Raw genomic sequence first — 18,668 nt, forward strand, 5'->3', positions numbered from 1 at the left:
GTTTTATGAAGTCGATGGCTTTCACGGCTGGCATCGATAATTTTGTTTTTTTGTGTGGGTTTTTTTCGGGCTATGCAGCCATATTCTAGAAGAGTTTATTCCTGACGTTTCGCCATCATCTGTGGCTGGCATCTTCAGAGATACTGGAGAAACGTCAGGAATAAACTCTTCTAGACTATTGCCAGATAGCCCGAAAAACCCACAAAAAACTATTCATATGCGACTTTTAAGGGTGCATGCTCCCAACAACTGACATGAAGTCTGCACCACACACACACACACACACACACACACACACACACACAGAGAGAGAGAGAGACTTCTGTGAAGAGGGACCCATTATAACAGAGCATTTGTGGCTACAAGCTGTGTCAGGCCATTTCTCCTCGCAAATGCATGATCTTCCGTTATTCAAAAAATGGCTTCTCCACGAGCGCTTTGATAACAGGAGAGAAGCAGGACACCTCAATGACGTTTTAGAAGCGTGACACGCTATCACACCTTCACACTTCAGAAACACTTCAGGAACGTTTTGCCCACAGTAAGGCTCTGTGTGATAAGGTCATAAGATGTGCACTTTCACTGTTCTGTGAATGGCTGTGTTTGAGCCATTTGGCAAATGAACTGAGCCTTTAGTAAATGAAATTTTTATCCGGTAAATGGGCTGGATACTGAAACCAGAAAGCCAGTGTTAACCTCTAACAGGACACAGTTATAATTTGCTGTCCAAGCTGAGTACTTGTTCTGTTCAAAGAAGAACTGGTGGCATGTAGCCCTGGCCATTGGAGCATCAGGTGTAACTGACCCATGAAGGTACCGGGGCCTAATGTTTGCTATTCCTCATTTGAAAGGCAGCTTTGAGTTGTTGCTTTTTTAAGAGAAAGAAAGCAAAGCAAGAGACTGCCAGGAGGTGTGTGTGGAAGGAATGAGAGCCAAGGAGATACATGTGACTGTGTGTCATCTGAGCAAAGGCTTTTCTCCAGTTACAGTGTATTATGGAGGTTTTCCCACAAATCTCACAAGCAGGCGCAGCTCCCTTTAGATCCAGAGGTGCTCAACCCTCTACACCGAAAAGGTACCTGTTCAGATCTGGTGCCAGGTTCTTGAGAAAGAAATGCTTTTTTGGAGGAGAAGGAGGAGGAGGAGGGTATATTTCCAGGTGCTGTAGGTTAGATTTCAGAGTAAAGAACTAGTCAAACTACCTCTGAGAATTTCTTGCCCAAGAAAACTCTATGAAATCAATGGGATCGCCATAAGTCGACAGATGACTTGAAGGCACATACACTCACAGAGTAAAAATTTAAGAGAAAAACTGAGCAGAAATATGTATGCTTCTTTATAAGATAATCCAGTTCTTAATACCCACCTCTGTGCCAGGGTCAGCCTTGGTTAGTACCTGGATGGGAGACCGCCAAGGAATCCCAGGTGCTGTAGGTTATATCTCAGAGGAAGGAGGAACTGGCCAAATCACTTCAGAGGCTGCATCTGCACTGCAGAAATAATGTAGCATGATGCTACTTTAATTCCCATGCCTCAATGCTAGAAAAAAAAAATTCCTAGAATTTCAGTCTTCATAGCCTTGAGCCATGGCAGTTAAAGTGGATGATTTCTGCAGTGTGGACGGAGCCTATTCCTTGCCTTGTGGTGTAGTGGTTTGAGTGTCGGACTACGACACTGGAGACCAGGCTTTAAATCCCAGCCGGAACATATTAAAAACCCACTGGGTGATGTTGGGTGAGTCACACTTTCTCAGTCTCAGAGCCGGGTTTCTGGGCAAGGTACAAAGTGTTGGTTATTATCTTTAAAGCCCTACATGATTTAGGTCTAGGTTACTTTCAGGATGGCCTCCTCCCATATTATCCACCTCATAAACTCAGGTCCTGTGGCAGACATTTACTTCAGTCAGCCAGGATTAGGTTGGCAACTGTCAGCCAGAGGGCTTTTTCTTCAGCCGCCCCAAGACCGTGGAACGACCTGCTGGAAGAAATGTGTGAACACTGTCTGAATTTAAAACAGCATTGAAGGCCGGTCTCAATGGCTTATCCACATGATTTTTAAATTGTGGATTTCGAATGATAAATATGGATTAATATGTGTATATCTTGCCCTTTTTACATTGTATCGATGTCCTTTTAAACTGATGTGTATTTTGCCCGCTGAGTTTGAAGTGAAGTGATGTGAAGGTTAACTGTTGTTGTTGTCCTCCCTCCCTCCAATAATAATCATAATAATAATACTGCAGTGGTGTGCTTCCAAGTCATTGTTGACTTCGTGGCATTTTAAAAAATAATAATAAAAGAAATAATAATAATGATATTCTAAGAAATAATAATAATAATATTAAAAGAAAACCCTATGATAAGGTCTCCATGAAGTCAAAAGTGACTTGGAAGCACACCATTGCAACATTATTTATATAATAATAATAATAGAAACCCCTATGATAGAGTCGCCATGATGTAGTCAAAAGTGACTTGGAAGCACACCACTGCAACATTATTATTATTGTTATTATTGTAGTAAAAGAAAACCCTATGATAAGATTGCCATGAAGTCAAGAGTGACTTGGAAGCAGACCACCTCAACAAGAAGGAAACCTTGCGAAGCCAGATTCCTGAGGTCTCCATCCCAGAAAGGCACCTTCCCAGGAAGAGACAGAAACTCGAGGCTGCATCCGCACGGCAGAAATGATGCGCTTCGACATCGCTACGGGGATCAAGGGTGTGGGACCCTGGAAAAGCCCCCTTCCCTCTCCTCCTTGAGCCAGAGGCAGTTCCAAGGGGTGCCAAAGCGCGTGGAGCCTTGCAACCAGAGGGAGGCGAGCAGCTGGGGTCCAGCCCTCGCTGGGGGTCTCTTGGCTGGGCTCTGACTGTCCTTGGGGCGGGCCTTGGCAGCAGGGTCCGAAGCCTCCCCATCATCATCATCATCATCATCATCATCATCATCATCATCATCATCATCAGCATCTCCTCCCTCTTCCCCTCGTCTCCTCTCTCTCTGGCTCTTGCTGCTGCTGCTGCTTTATTTTTAGCTGGTGCAGCCTCCGCTGGGCTGGGATCCCATTGCAAGAGAGGAGGAGGAGGAGGAGGAGGAAGGGGAGGAAGGCTGGGAGAGCAGCTGGGCATCCCTCCTTCTCCTCCTTCTTCTCCCTGGAAGAGGAAGCAGGGGCCACCGACTGACTGGGGCTGCTGCTGCTGCTGGGCGCCCTGCCTCCTCCTCGCTGCGGCAGTGGCAGGCCCTTGTGCCCATGGCCAGCCCTCCTCTTCCTCCTCCTGCTGCTGCTGCCCTGGCCCAAGAAGAGCCCTGCCAGGACCCCCAGGACGCCCCCCAGGCAGAAGCCCAGCACTGGATCCAGGTGAGCAGCAAGCCCCCCCCAACAAACCCTGTCCCCCCTTTCCTCCTTCCCCCCTGCCTGCCTTCTCCCTTCTTCTGCAGATCCCTGCTTTGGATCAGCCATAGTTTGCTAGCCTCTCTCATACTATAAAGCCAGCACTGGATCCAGGTGAGCAGAAAGGGTACTCCCCCCCCCCCAAATAAACCCTGTCCCCCCTTTCCGCCTTTCCCCCTGCCTGCCTGCCTGCCTTCTCCCTCCCTCTGCAGATCCCTGCTTTAGATCTGCCATGGTTTACTCACACTTCCCTCATCCCATAAGCCCAGCATTGGATCTAAGGGAGCAGCAAGAGTCCCCCCCCCCAAAAAAAAATACCAATAAACCCTGTCCCCCCCATCCTCCCTTTTGTCCCTACCTGCTTTCTCCCTTCTTCTGCAGATCCGTGCTTTAGATCTGCCATGGTTTACTCACACCCCTGCTCTCCTCCATCCCATAAGCCCAGCATTGGATCCAGGTGGGCAGCAAGGGTCCCCCCCCAAATGAACCCTGTCCCCTCTTTCCTCCTTTTTGCCCTATCTGCCTGCCTCTGCAGTGTCTTGGAGGAGCCCTGCTTGGGATCTGCCATGGTTGGGGGCCACTACCCTGGCAGATCTCCTGCCCCCTCCATCATAAGTCCCTTGCAGCATGCCCCCCACCCCAGCCCCCAAGATGGTGCAGAGTTGTTGTTGTTGTTATTATTATTATTATTATTGGGAGCTCCATGGAGCCTGGGTTTCAGGTGTGGTGTTGGACAGGAATCCTCCATATTACATGGTCCACCTCATCACTGCCAAGGATAGAGGACCATGGAGAAAAGGGAGGACAGGACCAGAAAGCTAGAGGATGGAGGACCCTGTCCGGGAAAAGGAGGATGTGTGTGATTTCATACACACACCCCTTGGGTAGCTAGAGAGAGAGAGAGAGAAATGGCTTTCCCTCCTCCCTCTTGCCTCCTTCTTCTCTTCTTCCCTGGGTCGGGCTCCCCTTGATAATCCCTTAATCGCATTTATGCCCTTCTCTCTCTCTCTCTCAATCTCAGAAGCAGAAGGCAATGAAAGGAGAGATGGTAAACAAGAGGACAGGCAGAGAGAGAAAGAGAGAGAGCTGCCATCCTCTCTTAGGGACCGCAGGACAAGAAGGGGCTCCCCAGGTTGGGCAGCTGCGGCAAGGTCCCCTCTGGAGTTTATCCCACGAAGGAGATTGGGAGTTTATCCCATGAGTGTCCCAGAAAAATCACGTAATTACACATAACAGTTTCACACAAAACCTGCCATTAAACTGGTCACAAAGAAGCATCAACGTGCATCTTTTTACTTTTGGGATCTCAGTGACAATGCATTTCCGATATCACTTTATTTGCACCATTGCATGTGATCATCACTCTCGCAATTACTCGCTGTTTCCACTTCGTTGGCAGGATGCTTTAAATGCACTTTAATCTTTCTTTCATGTCGAAATCGGCGCCATTGTGATAAACCCCTCTCAGCACAGGTTCAAGGGCTGCTTTGGTGGAGGCAGAGAAGGATGGGCCCAGGAGGGACCAGGGCCCTGATCCACCTGAGGATGGCTGGGGAGAGAGCCCTGGTCCCCTTCCCTGGTATGGGTCGGTTGTCAAAGTAACTGCTGTGGTTCTCCTTGAAAGGCTCCCTCCAACTGGCAACCCTTCTTAGGCCTCTTTCTCATTGGACTCCTCTACTCGTCCAGGAGTTGTACTTTTGCCTGCTAGATCAATAGGACTATACAACCATGGGCCTTATCACATGGGAGGGATCCCATGCAAATACAAGTTTTAAAGTGAAAAAAGCCCTCAAAAGCTGATTTATTATCAGATGACGTCCAGGTAAACCCAGCGTTACCCTGGACAAAAAGTAGAAAAGACACGCAAAAGCACAAATGATTTTCAAACGACGCCACTGTTAAGGTGTATTAAAGCGACATTAATCTGGTTAGAAAGTAGACAAAACACAATTCTTTTTACTTCCAGAAAATCCCAAAGGTAAAAAGAATTGTGTTTTGTTGACTTTCTAGCCAGTTTAATGTTGCGTTAACCCCGATGTGCCTGAAAATTAATTGCACTTTTGTGTGTCTTCTTAGTTTTTTTTTCAGGTTTTAAATCCACTTTTAAATCCCGTTTCTGCGCAGGTTGCCTCCTGTGTGATAACTCCCGTGACAGCATGGATAGCAAAGGAAATTATAATTGAGCATATGCAAATAGCTACAAGAAGTTTGTTGTCTCCTCCGTCCCTTTTCTAGTGTTGTTGTTAACTGCCTTCAAGCTGACTTCGAGGCATGGCGGCCCTGTGGATGAGACATCTCCAAGGCCCCCTGTCCTCAACCTTTCTGTTCCGGGTTTGCAGGTCCAGGCTTGTGTCTTCTTGACAATAAGAGCGGTTTGACAGTGGAATATGCTCCCTGTGGTGATGGAATCTCCTTCGTTGGAGGTTTTTAAACAGAGGCTGCATGGCCATCTGTTGAGGGTGCTTTGATTGTGTATTCAACACTTATGATTCCATGGTTCTGTGATGAAGTCTAAATTATCTGGCATGTGGTCTTCCTCTCTTTCCACTGCCTTCCACCTTTCCTAGCATCACTGTCTTTTCTAATTATTCATTTTTCCTCATGATGTGACAAAAGTACAACAGCCTCAATTTAATAATCTTGGCTTCCGGAGAGAATTCATGCTTGATCTGTTCTTGAACCCATTTGTATGTCTTCTTGGTCGTCCACAATATCCTCAGACTTCTTATAGAGCACCACATCTCAAATGAATTGATTTTCTTCCTGTCGGCAAAGCTTATGTCCTACTAAACTATTTTACGTACACAAAAACTCATATTCTGCTCTTTGGGTGCTTCAACATAACTTGGGGTGTTAACCACAAAAACTATGGGCCACAAAATACAATAAAAGTTCCCCAGTACAGGAGAGTAAGAACCGAGGGACAGCTAGAAGATAAAATATGAGGGTAAAGATATAGTCTGACTAAGCAAGCCTGCCTAAAGAAATAAAGTGCCTTGTACTGCCAAAAAGACAAATGAATGGACCCTAGAGCAAATCAAACCTGAACTCTCCCTGGAAGCCAAGAAGGCTATACTGAGACAGTTGTACTTTGGACACCTTATCACATGGGAGGGAAGCACCCAAATCCCGTGGATAAATGGGGTTTAAATCAGGGAATATCCCACAAAAGCAGGATTGTTTTCAGATGACGTCAGGCTAATTGAGCATTAACGCAACATTAACCTGTGCAAAAGTCCCAAACATCCCAAAAGTAAAAACTGGCATGATTTTGCCCATTTTCTGAACGGGTTAATGTCACGTTAATGCTCAATTAGCACAACATGTCTGAAAACAATCCTGCTTTTGTGGGATATTCCCAGGATCTAAACCCCATTTATCCACAGAATTTGCATACTTTGCCTCACGTGTGATAAGGTCCATATGAGAAGATATGACTCACTAGAAAAGGCAATGATGGTTGGTAAGGCAGAAGGCAGTAGGAGAAGAGGAAGACTGCATTACAGATGGAGAGACTCAATCAAGGAAGCCATGGCCCTGAATCTGCAAGACCTGAGTAGGGCTCAGGAGGTCTCTTGGAGGTTTCTAATTCATAGGGTTGAAGTTGACTTAATGGCAGTTAACATCAACTTATGACAAAGCATCATAGTGTTGGAATTGTTTTTTGTTTTCTTTGCATACTTTAAACCTACATACAACACTTTCTTTGGCAAACTTGAAGCTGCCAACTTCTGAATCACACCAGCTGGTTGTGTCTGCAGACTGTATTGATTGGCAGAAGTACAACAGTAAACCCAATAGAAATCTGAGACTAGAAGGGGGTTTTATACTGGTTGTTGTGATCTAGGCTGAGGAAAGGCTTCCTTCTTCAAGCAGAATGGGATAATTTCTGAGTCATATGAATGTTTGTGTAGAGCCTGGTTCAGTCTTCTGTTTTATGTCGTCTCTCTACCATGTGAGTTCAAGAAGATAATAAGTTGTTTGTCTATATCAGGCTTGAGAAGGATTCTGATAGTTCTGGTCTAAATAAGGAAAGATTTCTCACCCACACTTCCAGTGCATTTATTTATTCATATTTATAAAATTATTTCGAAGTTTGCTTTCAGCCCAAAAAGAGTCTGCGAGGCAATTTAATTAATTTTTTTAATGAAGAAATTTTAAGATTATTTTCTTGCTAATCTTGGGGTTATTGTGTTATTTGTGGTTGCCGTATTTACATATAATTTCATTCTCAAAAGGGGTGTGTGTGAAAGGAGCACACCCACACTTTTCCTCCCCATACTTTTCTCACAATCTGGCTCAATTCCGGTACTGGAGTCACACCAGGGGGAGAGTGGCAGGAGCAGTGGAGGCTATGGCGCTAAAATGGGAGGGTTCTTGCACAGCCTTTTTCATGTTATGATAATAAGATTAAAGACATACACATTCTGCAGTGTATATGTGAATGGGGAAAACACATGTTTATCTACCTGCCTGTTGCATCTAATTTGGTCCTTGATTCTCAGAGTATATGTCTTTGTGCATTGTTTCCATTCAGGACCCCTGGATTCTTTATGCCCAAGTAAATAGTCTTGTTTTATTGTACAGTATACAGTAATTGTATTTATTGTGCAGTTGAATTAAGGCATCTATCAACCAGGTCTGTAAAAATGTGTGTGTGTGTGTGTGTGTGTGTGTGTGTGTAATATTTTGGGGTGTTTTTTCTGTTTCTTTTGTCACCAGCTGATAAGAGATGATAAGAGGAGTTTACAGGAAGAGCAGTCTTTCCCTGACTCCTCACAGAAGCTTCAGTGCATTGAGCGGGATGCTTCAGTCGAAATCTTACTGGGATATAAGCCTGTACTCCAGCTACATGTCCTTTCTGTGTAAAATAAGACTGTCAGTTTAAACCTGATTTGGGTACCTCCTTTTTTTTGGTAAATGGTGATCTTTGTAAACTAGAGTTTGGCATTATAAGGATGAGTTGCACTGAGTTTCAGGCTTGTATGAACCCTTGTCTCCTTTGGGCCAGATGTGAGGAGGAGTTGAGAAGATTTTGTTTAGATTAACTGCAGCTTCTTGTGATGTCCAGGCCCAAACCAACTGTGGCTAACTGTAACTGTGATTTGTGAAAGCAAGCCAGTTTCATAATCCATGGTTTGAAGTTGGCTGGTTTCACCAATTCAGCAAGCCATAGCTAAGAATAACCACAGTTTGTCTAGCATCAGACAGCACAACAGGTTGCTATGGTTAATCTAACACTGAAAAGCTTCTGATGGTCTCTTCATTACTGTCTTGGGAAGAGGTGAGTTGTGGGGCGTACTATAGTTTGTCTCACAATATTAAACCATGACTTAACATTGGATTTGTATTTTATATGAGGGACACCATTTTACTATACCATCATATATACTGTAATAAGATTTGAGCATTCACAGATGTTGGTATCCACTGGGGTTACCAGCAATTCTACTGTACCAGCTGTAAGACAGAATTTACAACAAGACTTGCTTATCACTGTGTGTGAGCTATTCCTATAGGTGATTGGCTAAGGATGACACAGGAAAGAAAGGTAAAATCAGGCTTTAGGAGTGAGAATTAGAAAACATTAGGGCTTCTTGAGTTTTGCTTCTGTGCTTTATTACATATAGATCTGGAGAGCTAGACAGCTTTACTTTTTTCAAAAAGTGCAGTAAGATTTCAAAATGTCAAGTATTCCTTAAGGGTTGCATGTCACTCCCCGCCCTGGTTTGGACTATGCAAGTTGAAACATAATAGTTGGCTGTACTGGACTAGTCTTAAAATAGATATTAATCTAATAACCATTGCCAAGTTGTCTGTCTTTATGAGTATATATATAGAATCTTTTACTGCACCTACAAGAATGGTTCAATGGGTGTTGTGTAGATCCTGGACCCAGGTTCACATTGGAGTTTAGTTATGGATTTGCTAGAAGTCATTACATCTAAAGGAGACCCCCCCCCCCCCCCGAAAATCAGTTTAATGTGTAAAATGTTTTTGCTGCTCATGTACCTTCTGGTAGGCGTCTCTTAGGATATTGCATTTTCTTAGTACTCAAAATTGCAGTATTTTTTGCAGGTTAAGCAGGGTTGCTTACTTATGGGGTACTGTCTAAACATTTTATATGATGTGATTATTTCAGCCTCTTACATGGGCTCATTATTATGTGAACCCTTTATTTTATTGCAACACTCTTCCTCTCCCACATCTAATAAGATTTTTTATTTAGGGTCTGGATAAATGGCAGCAAAGCAAAATGACTCCCATCTGTTATACATGCCTAGGATATCATAGTGTTATTGAAGAGAAACTGTGAATATTACAATAGGAAGACTCGTCAACAGATTATATGGAAAAGCTGTTAGGACTTATTCCTCTAGTATATAGCATATTCTATGATAACATTTCTTCATTCTGCTACTGCATACAGTAATGATATCCACACAAACACACATGCAAGTATATAGTCATGTCTGTTTGGTCATTGTGCTTGGCTTGCTGCTTACTTTTGCTTCCATCCAGTGTAGACGGAATTGCTTCAAACAAGGAGAACAGTACTCAGCAAAATGCAGTGAGATTGCAAACAGATGAGATTACTAGTGATTTGGGGATCCAATTGGCTGAAAATATTAAATGTTAAAAACCAAACACCTATTGGAAATATTTCACTGCCATTTGGAACTGAGGTTAGAAAACTGGCTTTCTGGGATTAAGGTTTTGGCAGAATGTGATCAGTATCTTTAGACATGAAATACTGATTATACTTGTGTATAAGTCAAACTCATGTATAAGTCAAGGGAAGGTTTGGGGGCCAAAATCATGGATTTTTATATGACTTGTGGATACGATGAGAGTAAAACTTAGAGGCATGTAACAAAGGCGGTAAAGGACAATTAAAAGAAAAACGATGGTAAAGAATTTAAAAAGTTCCAGCAGGGATAACTGTTTGACTAAGAAAATGCACACATGTCTACTCTCTTGGTGCTCCTTTGAGGGAAGGTTGCTGCCGTCGACGTCATTTCCCACTCAGGCATTTAAAATGGCCGGAGGTGACACCATGGTGGAGAGAGGAGAGGGAGTCAAATCTTCTTTTAGGTTCTCCCAGTATGGACTAATCTCTTGCCTTTCACAATTCTACTTGAAGAAGGAAATGGTTCCTTCTTTATATGAATTAAGGTACAGTCCTTACGTTGGCCTGTGGATAAGTCACTCCAGGTTTTTTGTATTGGTTTTTTTTTTACTAAAAATTTCTAGGTTTATACATGAGTATATACAATACAGTACTCCGTGTGTGTGTGTGTGTGTGTGTGAGTGTGTGTGTGTGTGAGAGAGAGTATTTTGTGAATGAGTCTACATGTGCAAGTTGACCTGTGAGTAGTTGATGATTAAGTGAGGAGCAGCAGTACTTTGATGGGACTTAGCTTAAAACTGAAGTAGCCTGGAAAGTGAGTGTCTTTTGAATGGGGAAAGTATATGGAGAAAGCTTTGAAAACACCATTTTTGATAGAAAAGTGGGATGTAAGTTTAATCAATCTGTGAGGTATGATGGATATAATCAGATAATGGTACATGTGGAGGTGAGTGTCTGTGGGAGAAACACAGGAATAGTCTGATGTGGCCTCCCTTTCTTTACTAATACTTTTTTAAAAAACCCTCCAAAAATATGGCAGATTTTATTCCGTGACCCCAAGAGAATTTTGAGGGTTAAAAAAATTAACCATTTAAAAACTCCAACCATTTTTAAAATACCTGGGGACCACAAAAATAGCCTTGAAGTCCACGCGTGGCTTATGGAATGTACTTTGCCTATCCCTGATGTAAATAGTACATCTTAAGGAAATGTCTTTTTTTTTAAGGATTATGTCTCTTGAGTATATGGCTTAACAATTGAAGTGGGATACTTGTACTCTTCCCAGGAATGTGTGATATTATCTGGTCTATCCTGTCTTCTTGCATTGTAGGGCTTGTAGATATAGCTGTAGCTTGTAAATGTGGTTCTGTGGGGAGTTTGCATCCCCTGCCCATAGCCACCTTAACAATTTGATGTAATAGGTTCATTTTTGAGTGGCCATTTCATTACAAAATAAGCACAACATGTTACCTTTTTATAATATTGTGAATCAGGAAACTACGATAGAAGCCAGGATGTTGCTGCAGTGGTAGAATGTTATTTTCATTTGTTATTAAGCCTGCATTAGAAAACTGTTAATACAGAAAACAGTAAATCATTTAAGCTCAGGGGTGACAAAGGCAACCACACTGTTATGGCTTTAACAATATGTGCACTTTGCTGCTAAATACACTGTGGCGGTGGCTTCTTCTTCTTCGAAACAAGAGAGCTTTAAAATAAGTATGCACATGCTGAAACCTTTCTATTGATGCAGCCTGCATTATTGAAAGGACCGTATGTATCTTCTTTCAATGAATGCATCTCAGTTTCACAGAAAGAATATATTAACAGTGTAGAAGTATAGCAGGGCTGTTTCAGTAAAATCACTAATCTCCTGCAATGGGGCATGACCCAGCAGGTGGAAAGTAGGGGTAGAAACTTCTGTAACCCTCAAACCCATATGCCAGCTTTGTGCTGGGGCCTGGTGTTTCATGGTAAGCTGACACCTTCCGAAGTAACTCTTCCTACTCATTGTTCCTCCAGTGTGCAATTTACTTTCAGCAGCAACAACACCACACACATGAGTGTGTGTGTGTGGGTCCAGGTGAGCTGAAGTCTAATTTATATATATAAGCTTTAGAAGGTCTTAGTTTATTTTTGACATACTGCAGTATGATCAACAGAAAGCCAGAACGAGAAGGACTGGTAAATGCACAAATTTTCATCAGAGGTTGGACTACAAGTTTTAGAATCCCACCAGTCACCCCAGTTGTTTGAAGAGTCTTGTACTGTACTTTTATGCCCCAATGGCCTAGGAACTAAATACTTGAACGATGGTCTGCTCCCTTATGAGTTTGCATGATGGTGAAAATCTTCCATAGAGTCTCTCTTGCATTTCATGCATATTTCTGATTTGTAGTGGCAGGACAGAGGAAGAAGACCTATGTTCTCTCTAGGTCTAGGAGGGCTTGTATTACTTCCTTACTGATGACTTTTTGCAGCTACAGGTATTTGAAAACTTCCCTGTTTAGAGTTGTAATGCAAATCTTTGCTTATTTCAGCCTTGCATGGAAAATTCCCATTTTATTAACTTTCCTTCTTTATTGGTTTTATTCTTTAAGTCTTTCTTTGATAGTATTTTTAATATTCTAACTGTTTGTTAACATTGTTTTTAATTGCTTTGGTCATCATCATGGATGGAGAAGACCCAAATTCAGTCTGTGTACGAGAAAAGGGATAGATTGTACCTATTATTAAAGCTTTTTATACAGTATTTTAAAGTCTGTATACAAAACAGTGCACAATGTGCAATTATAAATACTGAATTATCAAACAATGTATTCTAGAACATTAAAAGTTCACTAAAAGAGGCTTCTAAAAAAATTATAGAGTGAACACCCCCCCCCCCCCCAAAATGCATTTGCTTTCCTCCTAAAAATGCTTAAATTCAGGCAAGATATGGCCTTCCCTGGAAGTGAATTTAATGGATTGGGGGCCATTGCAGACAGGGAACTTCCCCAACCACAGATGTTACTTGCAGGTCAAGGAAAATTGGAACAAGGCTTTGCCCTACAGGGAGCTGATATGGGAGTGGCTCCTCCGAAGGCAGGCTGGGCTCAGTCCATGCAGTGCAGCCTTCTGTATTGTTTGAAACATTAATATTGGCAGAATGAAGATTTTTCTTCTTGTTCTATGAGAATAATACATGACTCAGAAGAGCATCTGGAGAAACAATTATTTGTACTGGAGATTTATAAGAAGATAAAATAGCAATAAAATTACATTTGGTGCCTGATTAATTCTTGTTTGCATTGTTATACCACACTTCCTATTTTTGCTTTTATTGTCATGCTGTATCCTTGTTGCTGGAACTTTTGTTATGATCTTGTTAACCTAAGGAACGCTTTCAGATGGATTTGTATTCTTTAAAAGCATTGCCTGTTGATAAGAATACTTCTTTAATAGCTTGAAGGCAATGATAAACAGCACAGCCTTCCTTTTGCTTTCACACTCTGCATTTAGGGCTTCTTTTCCTAAGGATATATATAAGCAGCAACGCTTATAAGGCAGAATCCACATGCATTTTTCTCAAGCTTTCTGGCACTAAACCAAAAAAGTTTCCACTTTTGGATTTGGTATGCGGATTAGCATCTGTACTGTAAATAAAAAATGTTTCAAGCTTGAAAATTTTCATTTGGAGATATTGCCTGGCAGGATAAAAGCATGCAAACTACACATAGATCACCTTGTCATGAAATTTTGGCCACAATCCAGTTCATTGCCAGCTCACAGTGTTCATATTCTGGCTGTGTTGTTGTAACCATTCTAGTCTGTTCAGGTGGATGTGCCAGTGACTATCCTGGATCATGAAGGTGGAACTATGCCCATAATCCTCACAGAGGGCTGCTTGTATTAGGGAGCACTGCATATGTCCTTATGTAAATGTATAAAAAGTCCAACCACAAGGATAATCCAGAATTGTACTGTTGTAATGCCCCATTATGATTCTTGACTTCATGTGTATTTCTTGCTTCAGAGAGAAGCCCTTTCCAATTATGACTTTCTACCTTGTGAGAATTCATTGAAAAACCATGTGTGATCGACCACAGGGGTCTCACAGGCCATCAATCCAACCCCCCACTCAATGCAGGAATTCCAGCTAGTGGAGGTTCTCAGACTGTGGGGAGGAGCCCCAGGGGTGTGCGAGAGTTGCTCAAGGGGGATACAAGATTGATTCCACACCATCTCCCCCCAAAACCTTTTCTGTCCTGGAGGAAAAGAGAAAGGGGAGGAGGGTGCTTGGAGCAGCCATCTCTGCCTAAGGGAGGAGGAGAAGGGGGAAACTTCTTGGATTATGGTTTCTGGCAGGGCCCATCCCAAGCCACTGCTCCTTGTTCCCTCACCAGCCCCATCAATGCCCCGGTTCTCAGAACAAAACACTGCTACAGTGCACTCCCTCCAGTGCACTCCCTCAGTCCAGTGTGCTTTAGTTGCATGGCGGTCAAAGGGGAGGCAGTCACAATGCCTACAATGGCCCTTGGCAGAGGAGGAGGCTAGCAGTGCCTATTGCCCATCTCACCTGGATCTGGCTGGGCCTCCTGAGAGGCAGAGGAGAAGCAGCTCTGTGTGGTTGAGGAAATTATCAGATGGGGGGACAAAGGATGGGAGCAAAGCAGATCACTCCCATCCTTATCCTGTCCATATCATGCGATCACGCAACAGAATATCACACACGTCACACTTATCTCGTCATTAACCTGTCAATGAAGTGGAATTGTCCTGTCACTTTTGAATAACAGAAACGTCCACTAATGAAAAATGATAGGACAATTCTGCTTCACTGATGGGACAATGACCGGATAAGTCCAATGTATGTGAATTCCACTTCAATGACAGGATCATGACCAGATAAGCATGACGTCGTCTGATAATCTTCATGTGATCACATGATATGTGTTAATCTCCACAATGTGAAACAGAAATGTTAAATATTGAATTTATGTAAATAAACGTGTTCTAATTTGAATGATGTTACGTATTTCTTTATAAAAAGTTAAAATATGAATATACATGAATGTGTGTGTGTGTGGGGGGGAATATGCACACTAAACAAAGTATTTTTGTTAATATATTATGTTGAGTGGAAGTGTGTTATTTCATGCAGATGTTAAGGGGGTCACAAGGATAAAAAGTTTGAGAACCTCAGAGCTAGAGCATTCCCAGCAGGTAGCTGCCCAGCCTCTTTTTGAAGATATCCAGAGAAAGAGACCCTGCCACCGTGCTAGGTAATTGGTTCCACTGCCAAACTGCATTTACCATGAAGAAGTTCCTTCTAATGTTCAATTGAAATCTGCCGTCTTGTAAGTTAAAGCGATTAGATACGGTCCTATCTTATGGGGCAGCAGAGAACAAATCTGTACCCTCCTCTCTGTAGCAGCTCTTTAGAAATTTAAAGAGGCCAGTCATGTCACACCTCAGTCTTCTCTTCGCTAGGCTGAATATATTTGACTTTCCTCATATGTTTTGTTCTCTATATATCTTTATCCTCCTTGCTACCTTCTTAATCTTCTACAACTTCACCATGTCCTTCTTAAAATGCATAGCCCAGAACTGACTAGTGCAGAATATAAAGAGATTATTACTTCCCTTAACTTGGAAGATATGGTTCTGTTAATGCAGCCTAAAATATTACAGTATTTACCTCCTTTGTTGAAGCAGCATGCTGCTGAGTCATGTTCAATGTATGATCATCAATAATTGCAAGGTATGTTTCACATGTTCCAATGGTAAGCCCAACATCTCCCACCCTGTACCTGTGTATTTGATTTTTAGTTGTCTAAATTTAGAGTTTTGCATTTCTTTCTGTTGAATTTCATTCTACTAATTTCAGCCCAATGTTACAGTTTATCAAAGTTCTTTTGAATTCTCTTCCCATATTCTAATGTTTTAATTATTCTACTTGTCTTTTGCCTATACACAGTCATCCTGTAAAAAATGGCAGGTTATGGGATTTCAGTCTTTCTTTCATTGTGTGATGGTTACCAGAAATGTAAATATTCAAAGATATTGACGGATCTATCTTTCCCTCACTCTTGCGGGCTGATACAGTTTTCTTGAGGCTAACCAATGTCCAGTAATAGTAAAAAGGTCTTGTTTATAAAGACGTGGCCTCACCTGTGGTAAAGAGTAGTGAGATTTATTAGTCTGATACATTCTGCAGAGTGACTTGCTTTGGTTTTCAGTTATTTATGCATTTGATTCAAACTGTTTCAGAAATATAAAGGTATAGTATATGCACATCTTCTCTTTTCTGCTATACAGTTGGCCTTCTATATCCATGGATTTTTTTATCCACGGTCAAGCATCCACCGCTTCAAAATAATCAGAAAATATATAAATTACAAAAAGTACACCTTGATTTTGCTCTTTTCTATAAGGAACACAATTTTACTATGCCATTGTATTGGGACTTGAGCATCCACTGATTTTGGTATCCATGGGGGGTCCTGGAAGCAAAACCCAGCCGATAACAAGGGCCCGTTATGTTTATTCTTCAGGGTTTGTTTATTTTTAAAAAAATAAAAATCTACAACTTGTTTTGGATGTTGTTGTTTTTTGTTCAGCCATTGCACCTAATACTGAAGAGACTCTACAATAATTCATGAATAATAATCAATTTAATAGTAAATACTCAGTTTCATAGAAAATACATAGATAAACATAATATTTTTAAACATTTGAGTGTTAAGCATGATTCTTACTAATCTTCCAACAACGTTGTAAGATAGACCTGTATCATTGTTCTCATCTTGCTTGTGGAAAGTTATGACTGAGTATATGTTTTGTCTGTGACCAGTTAGTGTGATCCTGTCTGAGGTTAGATTTAAATGCAAACTTTCAACCTCAGAACTTTACTCTTAACCTATGGAATACCTGAGCTCTTGTCATGTCGAATGTCACTGCATAATTTTTCAAGTGTGACACAGAATTCATCTCTCTCTCTCTCCAGACAGGTCTAATAAATCATTATGGCTACACCTGTAGTTCAGTAAGCCAGTACATATTTAGATAAATGTTTCGGTTACTACTTAGTAATATGGAGTTTGTAAACTAAAAGTAAAATTAGACTTTGGTTTAAACATTAGAATATCTAGCAAGATTAAAAGCTTCAGTTGAGCATCAATAGTGTCAACTTTGCCTTCTCTTCTTTCCTTTTTTTTTCATACTCCATGCCAACTAATGTATTTTTTCTCAATTGGCTTTTATGAAGGAAATCAATTTTTCATGGATTCTTTGCTTAAATTTAAGGTGGTTGTCAAAGGATACAGAAATGGTCTTAGTGTTGCCACTGTGGTGTTTGGAAAGCACTTTCTGTATTGTAATGGGAAAATATTTGTGGTCCAAAGATCATATAGAATCTAAGTAGGCAACAAAGAGATCCTCACAGAAGAGGGAAAAATCAGTTCTGTCAAGAGATCAGTTTAATGTTTGTAAAGCTGGGGTTAGATTATTCAGTGTGGGGCACGATGTATCAAAAGAAAATCTTGACTAGGTAATTCTGAGGCAAGTCATCTTGGACAAGTCATACTCTCTCAGTCTCAGGAGAAGGCAATGGTAAAGCTCCTCTAAACAAATCTTGCTAGGAAAACCCCATCATGGGCTCTCCTTAGGGTCACCACGACTTGAAGGCACAAGAAACTATATGTTTCACTATTATATTCTCTTTAAAAGCAGAACATGGTTTCCCAAATGTTTTAAACCCTATAATACAACAGTAATAGTACATAATGCCACATAATACAGCAATGTGATAAAATAATATAAGTGTTTCCGTTCAGCCATATCTACAGTGAATATATCTTTTACTCATTAGAATAGGTACTTTAAAAAAATCTTTGTACAGTATACTCGCTATTAGTTGCTTTAATTAAGGTACATCATAGTCTCATGGAAGTTGTCTTCTAGATCTCTATATTTTGCATCTCTACATGTGGTTCTCTTCTGTCTAGCTTTTTTGGTTGTGTAGACAAAGCTAATATTACTTTCCAGTTGGATATGTATTTAGTTCACATTAACAGACAGAACCTGAACTAACTGTCATTTCAAATGTGATGTCTTTTAGTTGGGAAAAAGAGGACCCCCTGAGATAGGTTTTAACACTGCAATAGGAGTGGTAGTAGGGTTGATCTTCCCAAATGTTGGCATGGCTGAGAAGGGCATCACTGCTTTGGGAAGAGGGAGGAAGATGGATAGTACCTCTTTTGCATATGAGTGAGACTAAATCTCAGAAAGATGATAAGGTATCAGTTTTGCACAGCATGCAAATAAAGAAAAGGGCAGCTAAAAACCAACGATGACTAGTTTCTTGACTAGTGAGACTTGGCTATGGAGTGAGACCTCTGAACTTGCAGTGTAACTGCTATTGCACAGGTGTCTTGGACCATGTGAAAGACCATTTTCATTTCTGATTTTATGTTGCTCAAGAAGTAGGGGATTCATCTCTAAAGTATCTTTGAAAAAAAAAACCCACTACTCCTTGCATAGTTAGCTTTTAATATGGAGTCCTGTTGTGTTAAAGGGACATTAAACAGGTGTTGGTAAAAAATAGTGTCCATACTAAAGAACTCAGTGTGTTTTTTTCCTCTTCAGTGTTCTAACATGGCTTTCTCT

At 41.4% G+C, this 18,668-nt stretch overlaps 1 protein-coding gene across 7 annotated transcripts in view; it reads left to right on the forward strand.

Moving 5' to 3' along the window:
- The first annotated feature begins 3,074 nt into the window (after positions 1-3,074).
- LIMCH1 (LIM and calponin homology domains 1) overlaps positions 3,075-18,668 on the forward strand; it is a 240,122-nt gene continuing 224,528 nt past the window's right edge. For 3 of the 7 annotated variants that reach the window (XM_089525160.1, XM_089525161.1, XM_089525165.1), the window contains exon 1: positions 3,077-3,355. In XM_089525160.1, coding sequence (XP_089381286.1) covers positions 3,248-3,355 — 108 coding nt within the window. In that variant the 5' untranslated portion in view covers positions 3,077-3,247. Of the gene's footprint in view, positions 3,356-18,668 lie in introns of all 7 variants that reach the window. The other 4 variants (XM_089525164.1, XM_089525162.1, XM_089525166.1 and 1 more) reach the window with 4 other exon arrangements.

The sequence above is a fragment of the Sceloporus occidentalis genome, unplaced genomic scaffold (genome assembly GCF_023333645.1).
Source record: "Sceloporus occidentalis isolate IW3139 unplaced genomic scaffold, rSceOcc1.0.p SCAF_5, whole genome shotgun sequence".
NCBI lineage: Eukaryota > Metazoa > Chordata > Lepidosauria > Squamata > Phrynosomatidae > Sceloporus > Sceloporus occidentalis.